This window comes from Phalacrocorax aristotelis, chromosome 7 (assembly GCF_949628215.1).
Source record: "Phalacrocorax aristotelis chromosome 7, bGulAri2.1, whole genome shotgun sequence".
Lineage (NCBI taxonomy): Eukaryota > Metazoa > Chordata > Aves > Suliformes > Phalacrocoracidae > Phalacrocorax > Phalacrocorax aristotelis.
This window is the reverse complement of record NC_134282.1, coordinates 44,760,287-44,776,837: the sequence shown is the minus strand read 5'-3', so window position 1 is coordinate 44,776,837 and position 16,551 is coordinate 44,760,287. Positions and strand designations below refer to the sequence as shown.

At 41.7% G+C, this 16,551-nt stretch overlaps 1 protein-coding gene across 3 annotated transcripts; it reads left to right on the top strand.

The window, feature by feature from the left end:
* On the top strand, positions 1-16,214 carry LOC142060374 (lamin-B3-like). Of its 3 annotated transcripts, XR_012661717.1 has the most exons (13): positions 52-540; positions 4,960-5,116; positions 6,073-6,198; positions 7,066-7,236; positions 8,579-8,704; positions 8,827-9,047; positions 9,947-10,172; positions 11,070-11,177; positions 11,885-12,001; positions 12,097-12,204; positions 12,335-12,405; positions 14,011-14,042; positions 14,613-14,669. XR_012661717.1 is itself a non-coding variant. In XM_075100501.1 (12 exons), exons 1-11 carry the CDS (start codon positions 176-178, stop codon positions 12,374-12,376), a joined length of 1,767 nt encoding a protein of 588 aa, XP_074956602.1. In that variant the 5' UTR covers positions 1-175; the 3' UTR covers positions 12,377-12,405; positions 14,613-16,214. The 3 variants fall into 3 exon arrangements, 2 of the variants coding, with proteins under 2 accessions (XP_074956602.1, XP_074956601.1); XM_075100501.1 differs by lacking the exon at positions 14,011-14,042 and having other exon boundaries at positions 1-540; positions 14,613-16,214; XM_075100500.1 differs by lacking the exons at positions 12,335-12,405; positions 14,011-14,042 and having other exon boundaries at positions 14,613-16,214.
* Positions 16,215-16,551: the final 337 nt, after the last annotated feature.

The following is a 16,551-nucleotide window of genomic DNA, read 5'->3' as shown; positions in this document are numbered from 1 at the left end:
AAACCTCTTTCCTGCGGGGAGCCGCCGGGGCCGGGGCGCGGGGAGCAGCCCTAGCCCTTTAACGGCCCACCCGCGGCGGCAGCTGGCCGCTATTTATACGCCGCGGCGGCGGGCGCTGGGTGTCCTGCGCGGGGCGGTCCCGGTAGCGGCGGCAGGGCCCGGGCCGGAGGCTGCCATGGCCACGGCGCTCTCCTCCACACCGGCCGGCGAGAGCCGCTCCCTCAGCCGCGCCGCCGTCTCGCCGCTGAGCCCGACGCGGCTCACCCGGCTGCAGGAGAAGGAGGAGCTGCGGCAGCTCAATGACCGCCTGGCCGCCTATATCGAGCGGGTGCGGGCGCTGGAGGCCGACAAGTCGGCGCTGCAGCAGCGGCTGGCTGAGCAGGAGGCGGGCAGCGACCGGGAGCTGGGCAACCTGCGGCTCCGCTATGAGGCGGAGCTGGCCGACGCCCGCCGGGCGCTGGACGACATCGCCATCGAGCGGGCCACACTGCAGGTGGAGCTGGGCAAGATCGGCGAGGAGCACCGGCAGCTGCACAGCAGGTCGGTGCCCCGGCCCTTCCTCCCGCCATACCTGCCGGGCCCCGGGCGGGTTTCCCCGCTGCGGACCACCCTGCTGCCGCGTCCTCTTGGGGCCCTTGCAGGGCGAGGGGGCGGGGGTGCTGCTTGCCAGCAGCTGTGTGTTGGGGAGGGAGTGCTCAGGGCTGTAGGGCGTCCAGGCTGTGGTGATACCCCAAAGATGTGGCCTAGTGAGGCTGGAGTATCTTGGATTAGTAGAAATACGAATGTCTGATCTGAAGATATGCTGTGGAGACATGGCCGAGAGTGCTTCCTGCTGCAGTGCTGCTGGGCTGCTTCAGCAACGGGCAGGGGAGCTTCCCCAGAGCTTGAGCTGTTGGGTGGCCCTATAGGGGTAGTGCTATGTGAGTGCATAGCTGACTGGGCTTGGCATCACACCTGTTGTCTACAAGCACTCAAGAAGCTGCTATGCTGGAAAGCATCTAGAAAGTTATGGGGGTATGGGAAGGAGTCTCTGTATGGAGTCAGCGCACATCTTTTTGGGGCTTTTTAGCACAGGAGTTGTCTAGAGGGGAATGCACAGAGAAGGTAGTTCTCTAAGCAGTGCAGCTTACCTGGTCTAGGCTGGTATGGCACAGAAAAGCCTAGTGGCTTTTAAGTCTTGATTTATACACTACTGGGATGAACTGCATACTGTTTCAGGCTTGACTTTCTTGTCAGCTGTGTATCTGGAGCCTGGAATCATCTTGTTGTCTAGCCCACTGTATGTGCAATCAAATCCTCCTGAAGGAGAGAAGATGATAGATAATGAAGGGGAGGGAACAAGTGTCCAATCCCAACAAGACTCCTTTATGGATATATACAGAGTGCTAGTATTGCTAGTAATCTTAGTGCCCCATTGTACTGCTAAATCAGTTACAGACTTGCAATATTTGGGTGTCCACAGGCCCTGTAAATCTCATTATAAACTGGTATCATACCACCTTTAGACACGAGCTTTTTTTATGCTTGTGTGGAGCAAATACTGCCTCCTCATAGACTCGGTAGGACTTAAGCAGCTATTCCACTTAGTAATAAAACATGTTTTTACTCTAAGCTCCTGTTTTCAGCTGCTTAGAAGTTCTTGGGCTTGTCTCATTCATGCTGGGTTTTGGCTTGTTGATCTGGTTCATAAATCTAACCAGCCACTTGAGTGGACAGTGAGGAGAGGGGTAATGCCAGTTCTAAAACTTTTCTGCTGCTCTTAGTATTTGTGTAACTCTGGCTTTGTTTACAAAGCTTCAGGCTTGGCAGGTATGCTATCCTCTGGACTGATTTTTGTATTACTATTTTTCTTTAAAGTAGCTAGGTCTTAGAAGTGGTTAACTTTACAGCCCATGGGGAAATGATTAGTACATGCTGCTTTCTGAAAGGGCTAGACTGAAGTCCTAATATTAATGAGTGTTTTGTATCTGGGCTGTCTAACTGCAAATGTCTCAGATGACTTGGAACAAACTACTTTGAGGGTATCGTGCCCTATATATATATACACTCTTTAAATAACCTGGAACTCTTATAGGATGGAATGTCACCAGATAACTTCCACACAGCATTAACTATTGGCTCTTATTAATCACTGATAAAGAGACTTACAGCTTCAGCAACAATGAAGTGTGCTTTTTTTTCTTGCTGCTTAGACAGTGGTAATTGGAAGTAGGCCAAAGACACTTGGGGAGGAGCAGTTGTGGATAAGCGTATCAGGTGGTTGAATTCAGAGCCTGAGGAAGGTCAAAGCAACTACAGTAGCACAGCGGGGAAAGACAAGACCGGTTTCTTTCTGCACCAGTGAGTAGATGTGCATTTTGCTACTGAATCTGAAATATGTGGTGTAGCAAGATGAAGCTGTACGAATGAATTTGGTAAGTGTTGGTAACATCCTCTAGACTTGACAAACTGGAGTCTCTTTCAAACACGCCTGAATAATTTTGGTAAAATTATTTAAATTCTCCAGGTCAAGCATATGTGGCACCCTGATTTACAGGGAATATGATTGGCAGTACCTCCATTATGGCTTCAAATTGCCAGTCATTAAGCCATGCTTGGTTCTGGAATTGTTGGTATGTGGAATATTGCAGAGTACTGTAACTGTTACTGCTTGCTGCATAGTAATGTAAAGTGGTGCGCTCAACACCAAACTTTGTTTAAAAGGGTAATAAATGCTCTTGTCAAAACCAGACTTTTTAAATTGCTGTTTTTCAAGATGAAATGACTCACTTCAGGGATCTCTGAAAATATTTGTCAGGAAAGAATACAGGAAACCTGAACCTGGCTGTCAGAGGCCTGCATCAGGGAAGTGAACCATCAAACCACAGAGTTAAAACACAGATACTGATGGATTTTGAGTCTTGCATGCACTTTGCAGAATGAAAATTATGTTGCTGTAGGATGAAACAGTCAATATTCTCATTAAGTAGTGTTATTGATGTATTTGTTAATATCACAACTGATAAAATAAGTAGTAGTGGTAGCAGAGATCACAAAAGGAAGGTGGCTAATTAATACCTAGAAAAGAAAGAAACCTGTAAATACTAAAAAACCCCTACAACACATTACTGGGATAACAGTGAAAAAATAGTTACCTTTTTTCATAGTCTGAGTAAAGAATAAATAACCTCTGCCAGCAAAACATTGGGTTTTGCATCATGGTCATGAAGTATGAGACAGCCAACAAATGTCTATGAACAGCAGGGCTAGAAAAGGCCTTGAGCAAGAACCTGATGTATCCATGTGCCCCAGGCCTGTGCTGGACCCAGCTGTACCTGTATCCCTTCCAGCAGGTGTTTGCATAATCTTTTTTAAATTCCAGATTATGGAGATTCTGGAATAACACCCCCCAGGCAATGTGCTTCAGTATTGAACTACTGTTAGTTTCCTCTCCCTAACATCTAACCCAAATATTCCAGCCTGCAACTTCCTGTCTCTGCCACAACAGACATGGAAAACAGACTCCCTTGGTCTATGCAGCACTCTTTCATGTATGTGAAGACTGTTATATCTCCTGTCACTTCTCTTTTCTCTAGACTAAACAACCCTTACTTTTTTGCAGTCTTTCCTGCAGTCCAAGCTTTCTAGAGCTGATCACTCCTGCAGAATGACTTTGGACTCTCTCCAACTGGTCTGCTCAGTTATCAACTGGAAAACTCATTGTTGGAATTGTCACAATTTAGCCACTTGGCAGAACAGATTTTGCTAAAATAAATTGAACGCTTTACTCTTTGCAATCTCAAAGCTGAGTTTTGAGCAGGAAGTCAGACTCTGGATAGTGGTTAGGCGATTGCAAAGATTTTAGAGGTTAGAGCCATCTGGGAAAATATTGCTCCGTTCTCTGACAGGAACTCACTGTGGGCCCAGCACCCCTCTGCTGTGGTGCCAAGTAAAAATTGCAACTTAACTGTGTTGGCTATTCAGGTGGTACCTGAGGGCTCTGTACCTGGGTATGTGTGCAAGGAAGTGGCCCTCTTCTGAAGTGAAAGCTTCTCTTGCCCTGTAACTCTGCAGTGGTGTGAAGGAGGGAAGAGTGTATGACCCTTTCGGAGAGAGAAGTCCCCTGCATGGGTGCTGTGAGGGAAGGGTGGTTGCTGTGGGGGCAGGAGCTGAGGGGTGATGGGAGGCAAAGCCCCAGCTGGTGATGTGGGGCTGGCAAGGCCTGCTTGCCAAGGCTGGGCCAGTGGCTTCCTGGGGACAAAACTCCTGTTCTGTGGGCAGGAATGTTCCAGGAGGAGGAATGACAGCCTGTGGCAGCCAGAGCTGTGCTCTGTTCCTACCTGCAGAGGAGAGGGTGCTCTGTCCCCATGTGTGACCAGCACTGCCTGCCACCCTGCCTCAGGAAAGCAGGCCTCAAGCTGCTTGCACCTAGCTTGGCTGCCTGGGGCTGCTGCAGGGCCTTACCAGGAGGGATCTGCCTCCACTCCAGGGAAGAGGAGTGTGTGGGGCTCTGAGCCCTGGGGCCATAGCAGGTGTGTGTTTTAATGGCTGGTAGGTGCTTTGCCAGGAAGCTGGTGGTGGCCTTTGCTGCTGAAAGGAGACGTCTGTGTGAGCGGCTTGTTCAGTGGTAGCAGGTTGCTGGTCTGGTGAACTATGCCTGTGAGTATGACTGGTGTGGAGATGGTGGCCTGTGCCGTCCCTTCCCTCTCCATTTGGTAATCCCGTGGAAAATGGCTGGCTTCTGCACAGGATTCGCACAAAACAAGCTGAAAACTGGGTCAGAAATCTTTCTGGTTAAACAAATGATACTTGTCTGAGGGGCCTGTCTGGTTTGTTTTACAGCTGACCCTATGCTCTCGGCACAAGTGTGAACTAACCTTTCTTCTGTTTTAGTTCTGCCACAGACCCTGTGAAGGTAAACACATTAAAAACTTTCTCCCCAGGAGCTGCAACTTATGAGTGTAAAACTTTCATTTACAGGAATTCAAAAAAAGAAGCTGATTTAAACCTGGCACAGGCTCGTATGAGAGACCTTGATGCTCAGCTGAATGCAAAGGAAGCTGACTTAGCAACAGCTTTGAACGAGAACCGAAGTTTGGAGAAGGACCTTCGTGAATTAAAGGATCAAGTAGTCACTGTAAGACTTGTTCCTGAAATTTCAACTTTTTGTGTTTTCCTGAAGCTATTGCTTGGTTTTCCCCAACTAGTTACCAAGATTTAAAAGCAGGGAAAGACTTACAGCAATGCCAGGTGGACAAAAACATTTCTGCAATCTTGCTGAACACAAATGCTACTGATAGTTGGTCTGTTAAAACTTCCACCTGTGGTAGGTACCATTTGATTCTAGTCTATGACCACAGTATGTAATGTTCCTTGTTCTAAGGACAAAGCTGAAATGTGTTGTACTGCTATAGCCCCTGTAGCATTCTCTAATGTGTTAGCAAAGGGAGCATTTGATGGACCCTACTTCACTATGCTTAAATCTAGGTAGAATAAATAAGTTCTGACTACTTTTTTTTGTAGGCTCTTGCGCTACTAGAATGAACTCTGCTTGAGCTGCTACTCTGTCAATGCATTTCTAAGAGCATAGCTTTAGTATCTTTGTGCATTAATGTAATCATTGAATAAGCTAATTTCAAATCTTTAGGATGCAAACTTAAACCCCAAACTTGTATCATTAAAGCAGCACGCTTCAACTGGAAATGTGTAATAGTTTGTCAGCATAGCTTGTTATATCTGGAGGACTTCACTTGTTAAGGATCAAACAGATTATATTGGAAATTAGGGAGAAGTTTGGAATATTTAGTGTTGTGAAGGGGAGGAATGTACATGCAGTTGATTCAGAAGTCTAGTTTGAGGAATCAAACTTAGGTGGTGGGATTAAGGGCTGCTGTATACTTGCCTTGTGGGAAATCTGGTCTACATAATTACATAGGATTCTTTGTTGCTGAAATAAGAACTTAGAGTAACCAGCTTCACTTAGGCAGTGTGTTTTGCTGTGGGAATGAAGTTGAATGACCTGTAGTAAGTTGACTATCTTAATTTGGAAAATGACCTCTTAATTTTTATTACCCTCATGTCTGTCTTTTCTAGCTGGAGCTGTCATTGGAAGATACCAAAAAGCATCTCCACAGTGAAATGTTGAGGAGGGTGGACCTGGAAAATCATATGAAAACTCTGCAGGAACAAATGACGTTCCAGAAGCGCCTTCATGAAGATGTATGTTTTAGCTTATTAACAAGGATTTTTTTAGGTGTCCATGATCCCTGGATGCACTTAAAAGCAATGTTAAGATGTGCTTTATCCTTAAAAAGGTAACTAGCTGAGTCAACCTATGACAGTCCACCAGCCAATAAAATCCACCTAACTAGGAAGACTTCAAGAAAGTACACAACCTCATGTTAACTGGCATAGTACCGATAGGTATCTGGAATATGAGATAATTTTCTCAGGCTGCACTTCTGAAGGTAACTACAATCCCAATATACTATTTTGTGTAACTGAAAGTCCATATATTACAGTTAAATGATTCCAGATGTTTGCTAATAATCAAAGAAGTTAAATCTCCTTTAATAAGCAACTTAAGTATTAAAGAAGTAGGGAACATATCAAAGGTGTCTGGTAACCTTTGTGTGAGCAGTCAGTATATAGAACTAAAACATGTGCATGTAAACCAACTTCCTTCTGACTGGAAGAAATTTCAAAGTGTGTCGTTTAAGTGACAGAGAATTCCAATTTCTCAAACCAACCGCTATTACTTCACTTACTCTGTTTTATTCAAAAAGTAACAGTGCTTAAAGAAACAGAAGTGTATATGCATGTGCTCTAAGTAACGCAAAGCAGAGAAATCAATCTAGCTCAAAGAATTAGTCTTAAAATTATATACAAAATACTGCATTTATTGGTTTAATCAATGTTGTCAGTGAGGAAGCAAAACAACCCAGTGCAGCTAGAAAGGTGGAAGTACTGTGCACTCAGTGATAAATCTGCTTCAATATTGAATGACTTGTTAAGCTGGTACAGTAAGTCCAGTCTCAAATCAAACTGTATTGACTTGCTTATTCTCTGAGAAATTTCTTCTCCTAGGAGCTTAAGGAGGCAAAAAGAGTCCATGAGATCAGGATAGCAGAAATAGAGTCTGGCCGTCAGAGAGAGCTTGAGAGTAAGCTTTCGGATGCTCTGCAGGGGCTCAGAAAACATCATGAAGAACAAATTCAAGCATACAAAGAGGAGCTGGAGCGAACATTTGGTGCAAAAGTGAGTAGTCTGTAAAGGATGCTAATAAAAGAAAGCTTAAGTTTTCTGCACCATGATATGATAAAAGTCACGCTAGCATAAATAGCTGACTGATGGAGACCTTGCATTCTGTGCAGAGCTTCTTCACATAGGTTGTTCTGGAATTTTGAAGCAGTGTCAAATTTAACAGTAGAACTTCTATGAACAAATGGTCCCAAACAAAACTGGTTCAAGCATAAATATTGTCCCTTTGGGGAGCAATTGGAATGGCTAATGTAATAAAGTTGATCATAGTACAGACTTCTGAAACATGAGAACTTGTCCGACAAATTCAGGACCAAGGTGTATGATGTTTGTACTGAGTGATTTCAGTATATTGAATAAAATTTGATCTACTGATTATAGTGTTACTAAAATGCATGGAATAAGGTGGTACTACAGTTCTACAAGAGCACTTTTAAATGTAAGAGTGCAAATATCCCTTTCCAGTTGCTAGTACTGGATAAGGGGGAGAGGATGGCTATGGAAGTAGCTTGACAGTTTGTCTTCCAGATCTGGTCTGTTACCTCTTTCCCAGCATTAGCCACATATGCAGGAAAAAGTAATACTTTAGGCTTATACTCTTGGTAGGTAAGATCCATCAGGTTTCTGGGTTGGTTGTAGTGTATTGGTATCTTAAGCCTTCTTTAATACTCGGTGCAAAATCACATGATCTGTTACTTCTCTCAACAAGTATGTGTGTTCATTTCTTCCTGGTTCTTCTGGCTTTCTCTATACTCCAACTTAGATGCCAACTCAGTGAATTCCTTTGGATGCTTCTGTCCAGGTTTCCACTGGAAATCTTGTGAGTGCCTCTTGTAGGAGCATGGCTGTACTTCATCCTTTCTTGGAACACCTCAAGATTGAATTGCTCTAGAAATAGCTCAGTGCTGCTTATAGTGATGCAGGAACTGCTTAGTATTAGAACTTCTGGGGAAGAGCAATAGTTTGATAAGCACACCTAATATCCTGTAGCCCCATGCTTTGAGAAGCAGCTTCTAAGCATATTCTTCATTGTTGTTCTTCTGGAGAATCAATTTACATAATAGCTATACAATGTCTTCATGCATCTGTAACTGAAATATCCTAATCCAGCAATTTTCACTACCTGATTGTTGCTGACTTTTTGACATGAATGTCAAACTTGTGTAAATCTCCTTGAAAAGCAATGAAAAACTTTCTGACCTGGACTTTATTGGTATCTGTACACTTAAGTAAAACATAACTATTTCCAGATGTAACAGCTGGAAATTACTTAGTTTTCCTTCCTTGTTTAAAATACGAGGTCTTAAACAACTCATTACTAACAGTGACTTATCCATAGGTGGAGAATGCCCAACTATCTGCAGCGAAAAATAGTGACTTTGCCAATGCTGCTCGGGAGGAACTGATGGAAACAAAGTTGAGAGTTGATTCTCTGACATCTCAAGTTAATCAGTATCAAAGCCAGGTACTATCTCTATTTGTATGTCCTTAGAATTATTTTAATTTAGATACCCAATTCAAAATACTGGCTTCTTCTCTCTAATCTTTAGTTATGGTTTAACTGATTCTCCCTGACCTTAATTTTAGAATGTTGCTTTGGAGAACAGAATAAGGGAGCTACAGGAGACACTAGATTATGATCGTGATCTCCATCGAAGGCGTATGGCTGAAAAGGAGAAAGAAATGGTACAAGCCCAGCAGCAGGCACAAGCACAGCTGGAAGAATATGAGCACCTCTTAGATGTGAAACTGGCTCTAGATCTGGAAATAAATGCCTACAGAAAGATGCTGGAAGGAGAGGAACAGAGGTAGGCTATGACAAGATCATGGATGGAGTCACTGTCCCTGGAGGTGTTTTAAAAAAAAACACAAAAAACCAAAAACAAAACCACAAACCAAAAAACCACCACATGTGTAAACATGACACTTGAGGGCATGGTTTAGGAGGCATGGTGGTGTTGGGTTGATGCTTGGACTTGATGATCTTGGAGGTCTTTTCCAACCTTAACGATTCTATATGAGGACTTGCTTCATCTAAGATCTCTACACTAATTAGCCATATATTCTTCAGAATGTGGAGGAGGCAAGAAATAAATATTAAGTATGTGATTAATGCCACAACATAGTTCTTGAAGCATAATTTTCTGTAGATGGTATTTATATCCCACATCCACTACATGGTGTAGTAAGATGAAGTAACCTGAAACCCAAATAATGAAAGGTCAATGGTCCACTGGACACCCCTCCCTGGAATTAAACTTTTTCAAAGCTTTGTGCTACATCCTAGAGATATATCAAAGACAGTGCTCAAGCTTAATGAATGAAACTGGGAAATTGTATCAACTCCTAACTATCCAGACGCTGCCTGGTGAGAACAACATGAACTCAATACACGCTAAGAAGGGTCAAAGTCTTAAACTACTTCTGCTGAAGATTGTGTCTGTAGAGACTTTAAAGGAATACCTACTGCAGTTGGGAATCTTTTCTTATCAACATAAGCTTGCTCTGAACTCTAGGGCTGGGGCTGTCTTCCAAACTTAACAAGCTACCTAGCTACTTGTGCCAGTAAAAATAAAATTTTATATTCAAGACTTCACGGAAAGCTTGCATATAAGAAGCTGTTATGCTTGGCTGTAGTGGGAGGGTAGGAGTGAGAAGAAATAAGCACATCAGATACTCAAGTGAATGTTATCTGACTCCCTTCTAGGCTAAAGCTGTCACCCAGTCCATCCTCACACAGCACTGCAACTCAAGCAACAAGTCAAGGGCGGCGGTTCCTGCATGGGAAAAAAAGGAAAATTAAAGAAGCCAAAAAGAAAGGGCATAGCACTGGATTTAAGACTGTTCAGCATGCTTCATCTTCTGGAAGTGTATCTATTGAAGAAATTGATGCAGATGGGAAATTTGTCAGGCTTAAAAACAACTCCGATGAGGTACTTCTATTCATTCAAGTCTGCGTGGCCTCTGTTACAAAGTATGACTGCTTGTGAACCGACTTGTAGCTTAGTGAGAGATGACAAAAGGGAAGGAGGAAGAGTACTGCCAGACTAAATACAAGCTGGGGACTTCTCAGATAACCTGGCTGCTGTCAAGAGAAGACTAGAGACTGATTCTTTTTTGTACTGCAGGTGTTTTGTTCACAGGGATGTGTGAGAGGTGCACTGGGTACTCTGATGCAGAAATCTAGTACCTTCAGCTGTTTCTCATTAGATTCAGGCTAGCACTATCAGAATTACTGCTTGTCCTCAAACTAAATAAGGTGCTTAGTAAATTGGATAATGACAGCTTCTTATTACTTAGAAATGCTTAGAACAGCTAAAAGGGTGAATAGAGCTGACGGTGTCTAATCCATGTAGAGGGTTTATCTGACCAATTAGATAATTCTTTGACTAGTTTAGTCTGCAAATCCAGACTTATTAGAATTAATCCTCAGAGCTCCAAAACTTGTGGCTGGTAGCTTAGCAACTTCAGCCTGAGATACCTTAAACTGTCATAGGCCACTATGCATGGATATATATAGCCCAAGTTGGTAAACAGGCATGGCCAACTTCATTTTTCAGAATCTCCCTGGTAAAGAGCATCATGATCCCCCATCAACAGAAGGTAAGAATAGATGTGCCTGAACTTATGGGACTAAGACTAATCCTAAGGAGGTACTGGGAGAAATCATAGGGAGGCTTTAATGGAAACTCAAAGGCTTCCTCAAAATTGATCAGATTCTTGTAAGCTACAGGAGTGGGACTAAAAGTGACCTTGAGTCTGGAATGAACCTTGCACTTGTATGATATGGTGTTGGTCTGTAATGCTGAGAGAAATTTCTTGTCCCACAGGATCAACCACTACATGGATGGGTGTTAAGAAGACATCTTGGAAGTGTGTCAGATGTAACATACAAATTTCCTTCACATTTTACTCTTCAGGCAGGCCAAGTAGTTACAGTAGGTAGTGGTTTTGTAAAACTTAGAGCTCTGTTCTTGTTGTGTTAGATGGCAATAGAGATTTATGGAATAAGAAAAACTGAACTGATACTGCAAGTGCCTAAAGAACTAAAATCCTTCTTTTATGTGGAGAGGGAGATAGAAAAAATCCTTGGAACAACTTGGTCTGAAATGCCAATTCAGTTTCTAAAACTAGATCTTGGACTGAACTTGGATAATCCCAGATTGGGATGTGCTGTTATTATGAACAGAATCAATATATTCCAGTTTATTCATAGGGTTCCCCATACTCCTGTGATTTGATACAAGTTGTGCAAAGACTTTCACTATGGCTAAAAGCTTTAGCCTGTTTTAGCTCAGTAATGCTGAGCTCATGGTTTATGGTACTAAGCTAAATATTAGCTCTAAAATCATACTCTAAGTACATTTAGATAGTGATCAGAGAGCCTAATTCTGCACTCCAAACTCTGTACAAGCTTGCTCAAGAGATCTGTGAGTGACCCCAGGCTAGAGGCTATCTTAAATACACAAATTGCTGCCATGAAGATGTCTGTCTATGGCTTGGCTCTGTGACTCATAGAATGCATGTTCAAGCAAGGCTACCTTTATGTCAGGTAGAAGCTGTTAACAGCCTTCTCTGCACTGTTTTAGACTGAATCCTAATGTAACTCAAGCAAGATTCCTCAGAAACTCTAAATCTGTTGCAGATCTGGGGTGCAGCTGCTGGTGTAAGCCCAGGTCCTAGTGATCTGGTCTGGAAGTCTCAGAAGTCTTGGGGAACTGGGGATAACATTGGCGTTACCCTCATCACAGATGATGGTGAGGTAAGCAAGATAATAGCTTTGACTCCCCTAACGCTAAACTAGTTTAATGTTTGTATTTCTTGAGGGTTCTTGGTGGCAATTCAATTGTATTCTAGGAACTTGCAGAGAGGAAGATAATGCATGTACCCAGAAGAGAAGAAAGTGGTGAGCAAGATGATGATTATGAAGAAATAACTGAGACTGAAATGGAGTTACCATCTCGGGTAAGCTGCCTGAAGTTTAATTACATGCTATTGACAGAATTATTCAATGGCCACTTTTCATTACTGTATGAAAATACTTCCCTGAGTACTATCCATATCCTACAACTCTCAACATTTTTCTTGATGTCAGACTAAAAGAAGAAGAAAAAAGAAATGTTGTTTGGTTTCATGATAGTGGTTCCAGTGAGCATCCTTAAGCAGGTGAGATGGTGAGAATCATGCTTGTCATCTCATAGAAAACTTGCTTCATTAACAGTGCTGCAGTCTCTTGTCCAATGTAGGATGTAGCTTGCATGGCTTTGCATCAGAAGTGGAATTAATGTTTTGTTCATTCTCTGGATGAATATGATCCAATAGTAGCATTACTTGTCTGGCCTCTTACTACTGACAGACTGAAAAATACTAGCTTTAATGTCTGTTCTATCTAAATATCTGACTATGAATAAACTATGAAAGCTGTTACCCTAAGAACAGAATGCAAACACTAACTAGAAATATCTTATTTCTGTGGGATGAAGTGACATGTCTGACACTTTAAACAGTATCCCTGACTTGCTATTAAAATAACTTAAATTCACACTGGAGAAGCCTAATATTTCTGTTCAAAAGTATTTATTGAAAGGCTGAAATTCAAGTTCCTAGTGTATTGATTGCTTAAGTCCCTCTTAAATTCAAGCATGAGTTTGAGGCACTTCTGTTCCAGCCCATTTCTAGGAACTACTTTGTCTTATTTTGCACAGCAAAATAAGAATCTTAGCCTTGCTTCAGTCACAAATACTCCATTTAATGCCCGCCAAGTGGAACTTCAGCACAGATGCAGGTCATGTTAATGGAATTAACATAGCCAAATAGAAAAAGCATGTTTTGCCTTTGATACACTTAACCCTTTGGCTACAACTTGCATGTGGTAATGCCCTGTGAAAGACACTTCAGGCCCTCTAAATGGCTTTTGACTGACCATATTACAAGTCTGAACTTCTGCGTATTGAATACTACTAGTCAGGTATCCTTAATTGCTGAAGTAGTCTTTAAAGGGCTTTAAACTGGTTCTAATTGAACAATTATGGTCTGTACTTAACTCTTGAATTGGTTTGTTTCTTGACTTGGAATAGGATGAAGGCCCTAAGTGCAAGGGGATGCCTAGCTAAAAATTTATTCCTCCCCTTCTGCTGACACAGCATGTTAAGCTACCGTAGCCCTTGCTAAAACTGATCCTACACAGTTAAGAGGACTTGCATCCTACTGTACTAGGTCTTAAAGCCACCACCATTTCATAGATGATTTCATAATATACCTATCTGAAAATGTAAAAGTACCTTAGTATTGTCTTTCTGAAGAAAATGTACCTCAGAACAGGCAATTACAGCCTGATACTTCGTTCTTTCCTTGTCCTTCTTTCAAACAGAAAATCTGGATACATTTCTATCATAATACCACCTGGCTTAAAGGATGTTTATCAAAGTCTCCTGACTTACATGCACATTCTTGTAATATTTTCAGTCCCTCACTGAAGGAGGGTGAGACCCTCTTAAATAGGCTATTGAGAAAGGATCTATGATGCTGTCCTGGCCTTTGGGCTCTTAATGCACAGCTACGCCAAAACAGTTGAAGTAACACCAATGGAAGCTTTAGGCTTATGAAGAGTCTTAACTGATACAAGCTTCTTTTTGTGTTTGGAGTAGGGCCTCTCCAAGCTTTTTTTAAAGGCTCTTTATTTGAATTGGCTAGTAATATGGCTTGTTTGGCAATCAATGATGGAAAGTAAAAGTAACTTTTTTTTCTTACACCTCTAATCTGTTTTATCAGCAACTTTACAATACAGTTGTGTGCCACTTATGGTAAGAAACAATTCTAATACTCCCACTCCAATGTTAATGTGATTCCTGTCTGCTGAATTTCTGTCGAACTTTTGCCTTTAGTACCTATATACTTCTGCTGCTTTGGTAGTACTGAAATAAAGGCAGCTTAATAAAAAAGTTAACTTTTTGCATGCAGTAAAATGATTCAAAGCAAGCATGCTTTGCTTTAAAGGCAGGCAGGGTTTCCATGGGGTTTGCTCCTGCCTTTACTATCCTAACTAGTGTAGCATGAATCTGCATGGCAGTTAGGTTTTGATACTTCAGACCTGAGGTACTGATAGCTTGATAGCCTTTCCTTAAGGAAGGCATAGGCTGCTGTATTGCATGGACTCAAATTCTTAAAAGCTTGTTCTCTTTTTCTTCCCCCATCTCCAAACCATCTAGTATAGTTAAGGTTAAGTTCTTGAAAATCTGCTTCACTTATTAACTATATCTACAAAACACTAAAAAAAAAATCACCTATATGAGGATCAAGTAGTTAACCAGCAATAAATACTAAGTTTGTACATGTGCTAATTAGCCTAATGCCTTCATGTTTCATTTCAGCAGCAAAGTGAGGATTCTAGCTGTTCTATCATGTAATGTGGACAAAGAGATGATCATCTGAAAACACTTAATCCCAGGTGACATAGACAATGTGTTTTGGTATCTTCTGCAATATATGGAACTTGGAATTCACACCTCCCATCTGACCTCTTCATAAGAAACATTGTCCGTAACATGATGGAATTTCCTACCTTCTGATACTGGAACCTGTCCATGGATTCACTGATATAAAGAGGAGTAGAACACAAGCTCCATGTGAACTTATTTTTACTTTAACCCAAGGATCTGGTTTCCATGACCTGCTGAAACAGAAGGGGGTATAGAGTTTACAAAACTTCTGAACATATGCCCTAGAAGGATGCTAAATACTTGACAATGACCATGAGGCTGCCTCAGCTTTCTCAATATTCTGCTATGGCGTTTCTCTAAAGGTAACCTCTGTACTGTTTCAAGCCTGAGTGTGAAACTACATAGACCAGATCACACCCTAGCTTGCACCTTAAGCAAGTCTGAACTTGGATGAAGTAAAACATTATCCTGAAATGTGCTGAATGTCTGAAACGTTTCCTGCTCGGATCCTGATGCTGAAATATATGAAACTGGTCTAGATGACTTGCTAGACAACTTCTTAGAGTGAAACATTTTAAAATTAAAAGTTGTTAAAAAAATTCTTGTCTTATTAAATGTACTGTTTCTGTATTCTAGCACCTGGAACTCTACCAGTTTTGGTATTGTATGTTCCTAGATACAGTGTATCATAGCATAGCTGTATCAACCTTAACTTGGACAGATGTATCCTATAAATGTGAAAGAGCATCTCATTCCAACAGAGAAGGTACTGTAACTAGTAATATTAGCACTGTTTGGTCCCAACAAGCCAGCTTTCTAAGGGGCTAGAAAAAAAGCCCATGTGGAAACAAAAACCAAAACGCACCAACTGTAGTAAAGGTACCTCAAAAATATCTGCTCTTAGAGTTCTTATATACCAAACCTCTGTGCAGTCTGCAGTACTACTTTGTGTATGTCTAATGGGGCAGCTGGGGAATACTGTCTATTGGCCAGTATGGAATTTAGTGTAACTTTAATAGCTCTATAGTCCATGTAAAGCCTGACCTACAACCCTCAGAAACAAGGCAGTCAGCCTCTGGGGCCGCTGCATTAAATTATTCTTAGTGTCTTTTTACTAAAATGCTTACCTGCTGGCTCTAGGGTAAAGAAAGGGCCTTGATGAACCACATAAAGTACGCTTCTCCTTAAGAGCCTGAGGGTAGAGGAGCAGCTGAGATGGCAGAATTCTCCAAATGCTGGAAGAGTTTGTTTTGACTGCCTCTTACCTTGTCAAATTATTTGGTTCTGAATTTAAGGTCTGTTGTGTATTAGGATGCAGTTGTAAAAGTGAGGCTTTCCTTATACTAGCTTAAATTCTCAAGTTATTTAAGAAGTCTAGTTTTGAGACATCAAGAATAGATGCTGGTTTAATACTTGCATTTTAGCAGATCTGCCTTGTACCTTATGGCCCATATTAGAAGTGTTGCTATAACCTTGCTATATTTATCTTGATTTCTTAAAACTTTTTTTAACTATTAAAGATATTTTTCATGCATTAAAAAGCAGTCTTGGACTTTATCTGCAGGATAAATAATAATGTTCTGTTTGCTCATGGATCTTAGTTGAGTGTCTCAAGAGACTGTGAAGCAATAAAACTGGTGAGCTTAGGGAAGAAACCTTCAGAAAGACACAGTGAAGAACTGAGTGCTAAATATAAGCCGAAGTGCTATGAATCTGACTTTAGAGGAAACTTCAGTATTTTGAATGAAACCTTTCCATAGCACAAGGGAAGGATGGTATTAAGCACCAACCATGAAAGATCTGAAGTAGCGTACAGGTCTTGATGGGAAAAAGCAGTGGTATGTACAGGATGTTGTTTGGCAAACACTTGATG

Excerpts from the sequence above, each read along its gene's own strand:
- LOC142060374 (XM_075100501.1), top strand. The coding sequence starts at position 176 with ATGGCCACGGCGCTCTCCTCCACACCGGCCGGCGAGAGCCGCTCCCTC. Across the intron at positions 10,173-11,069 it reads TTAAAAACAACTCCGATGAG|GATCAACCACTACATGGATG; the intron begins GTACTTCTATTC and ends CTTGTCCCACAG. Across the intron at positions 11,178-11,884 it reads AGGCAGGCCAAGTAGTTACA|ATCTGGGGTGCAGCTGCTGG; the intron begins GTAGGTAGTGGT and ends AATCTGTTGCAG.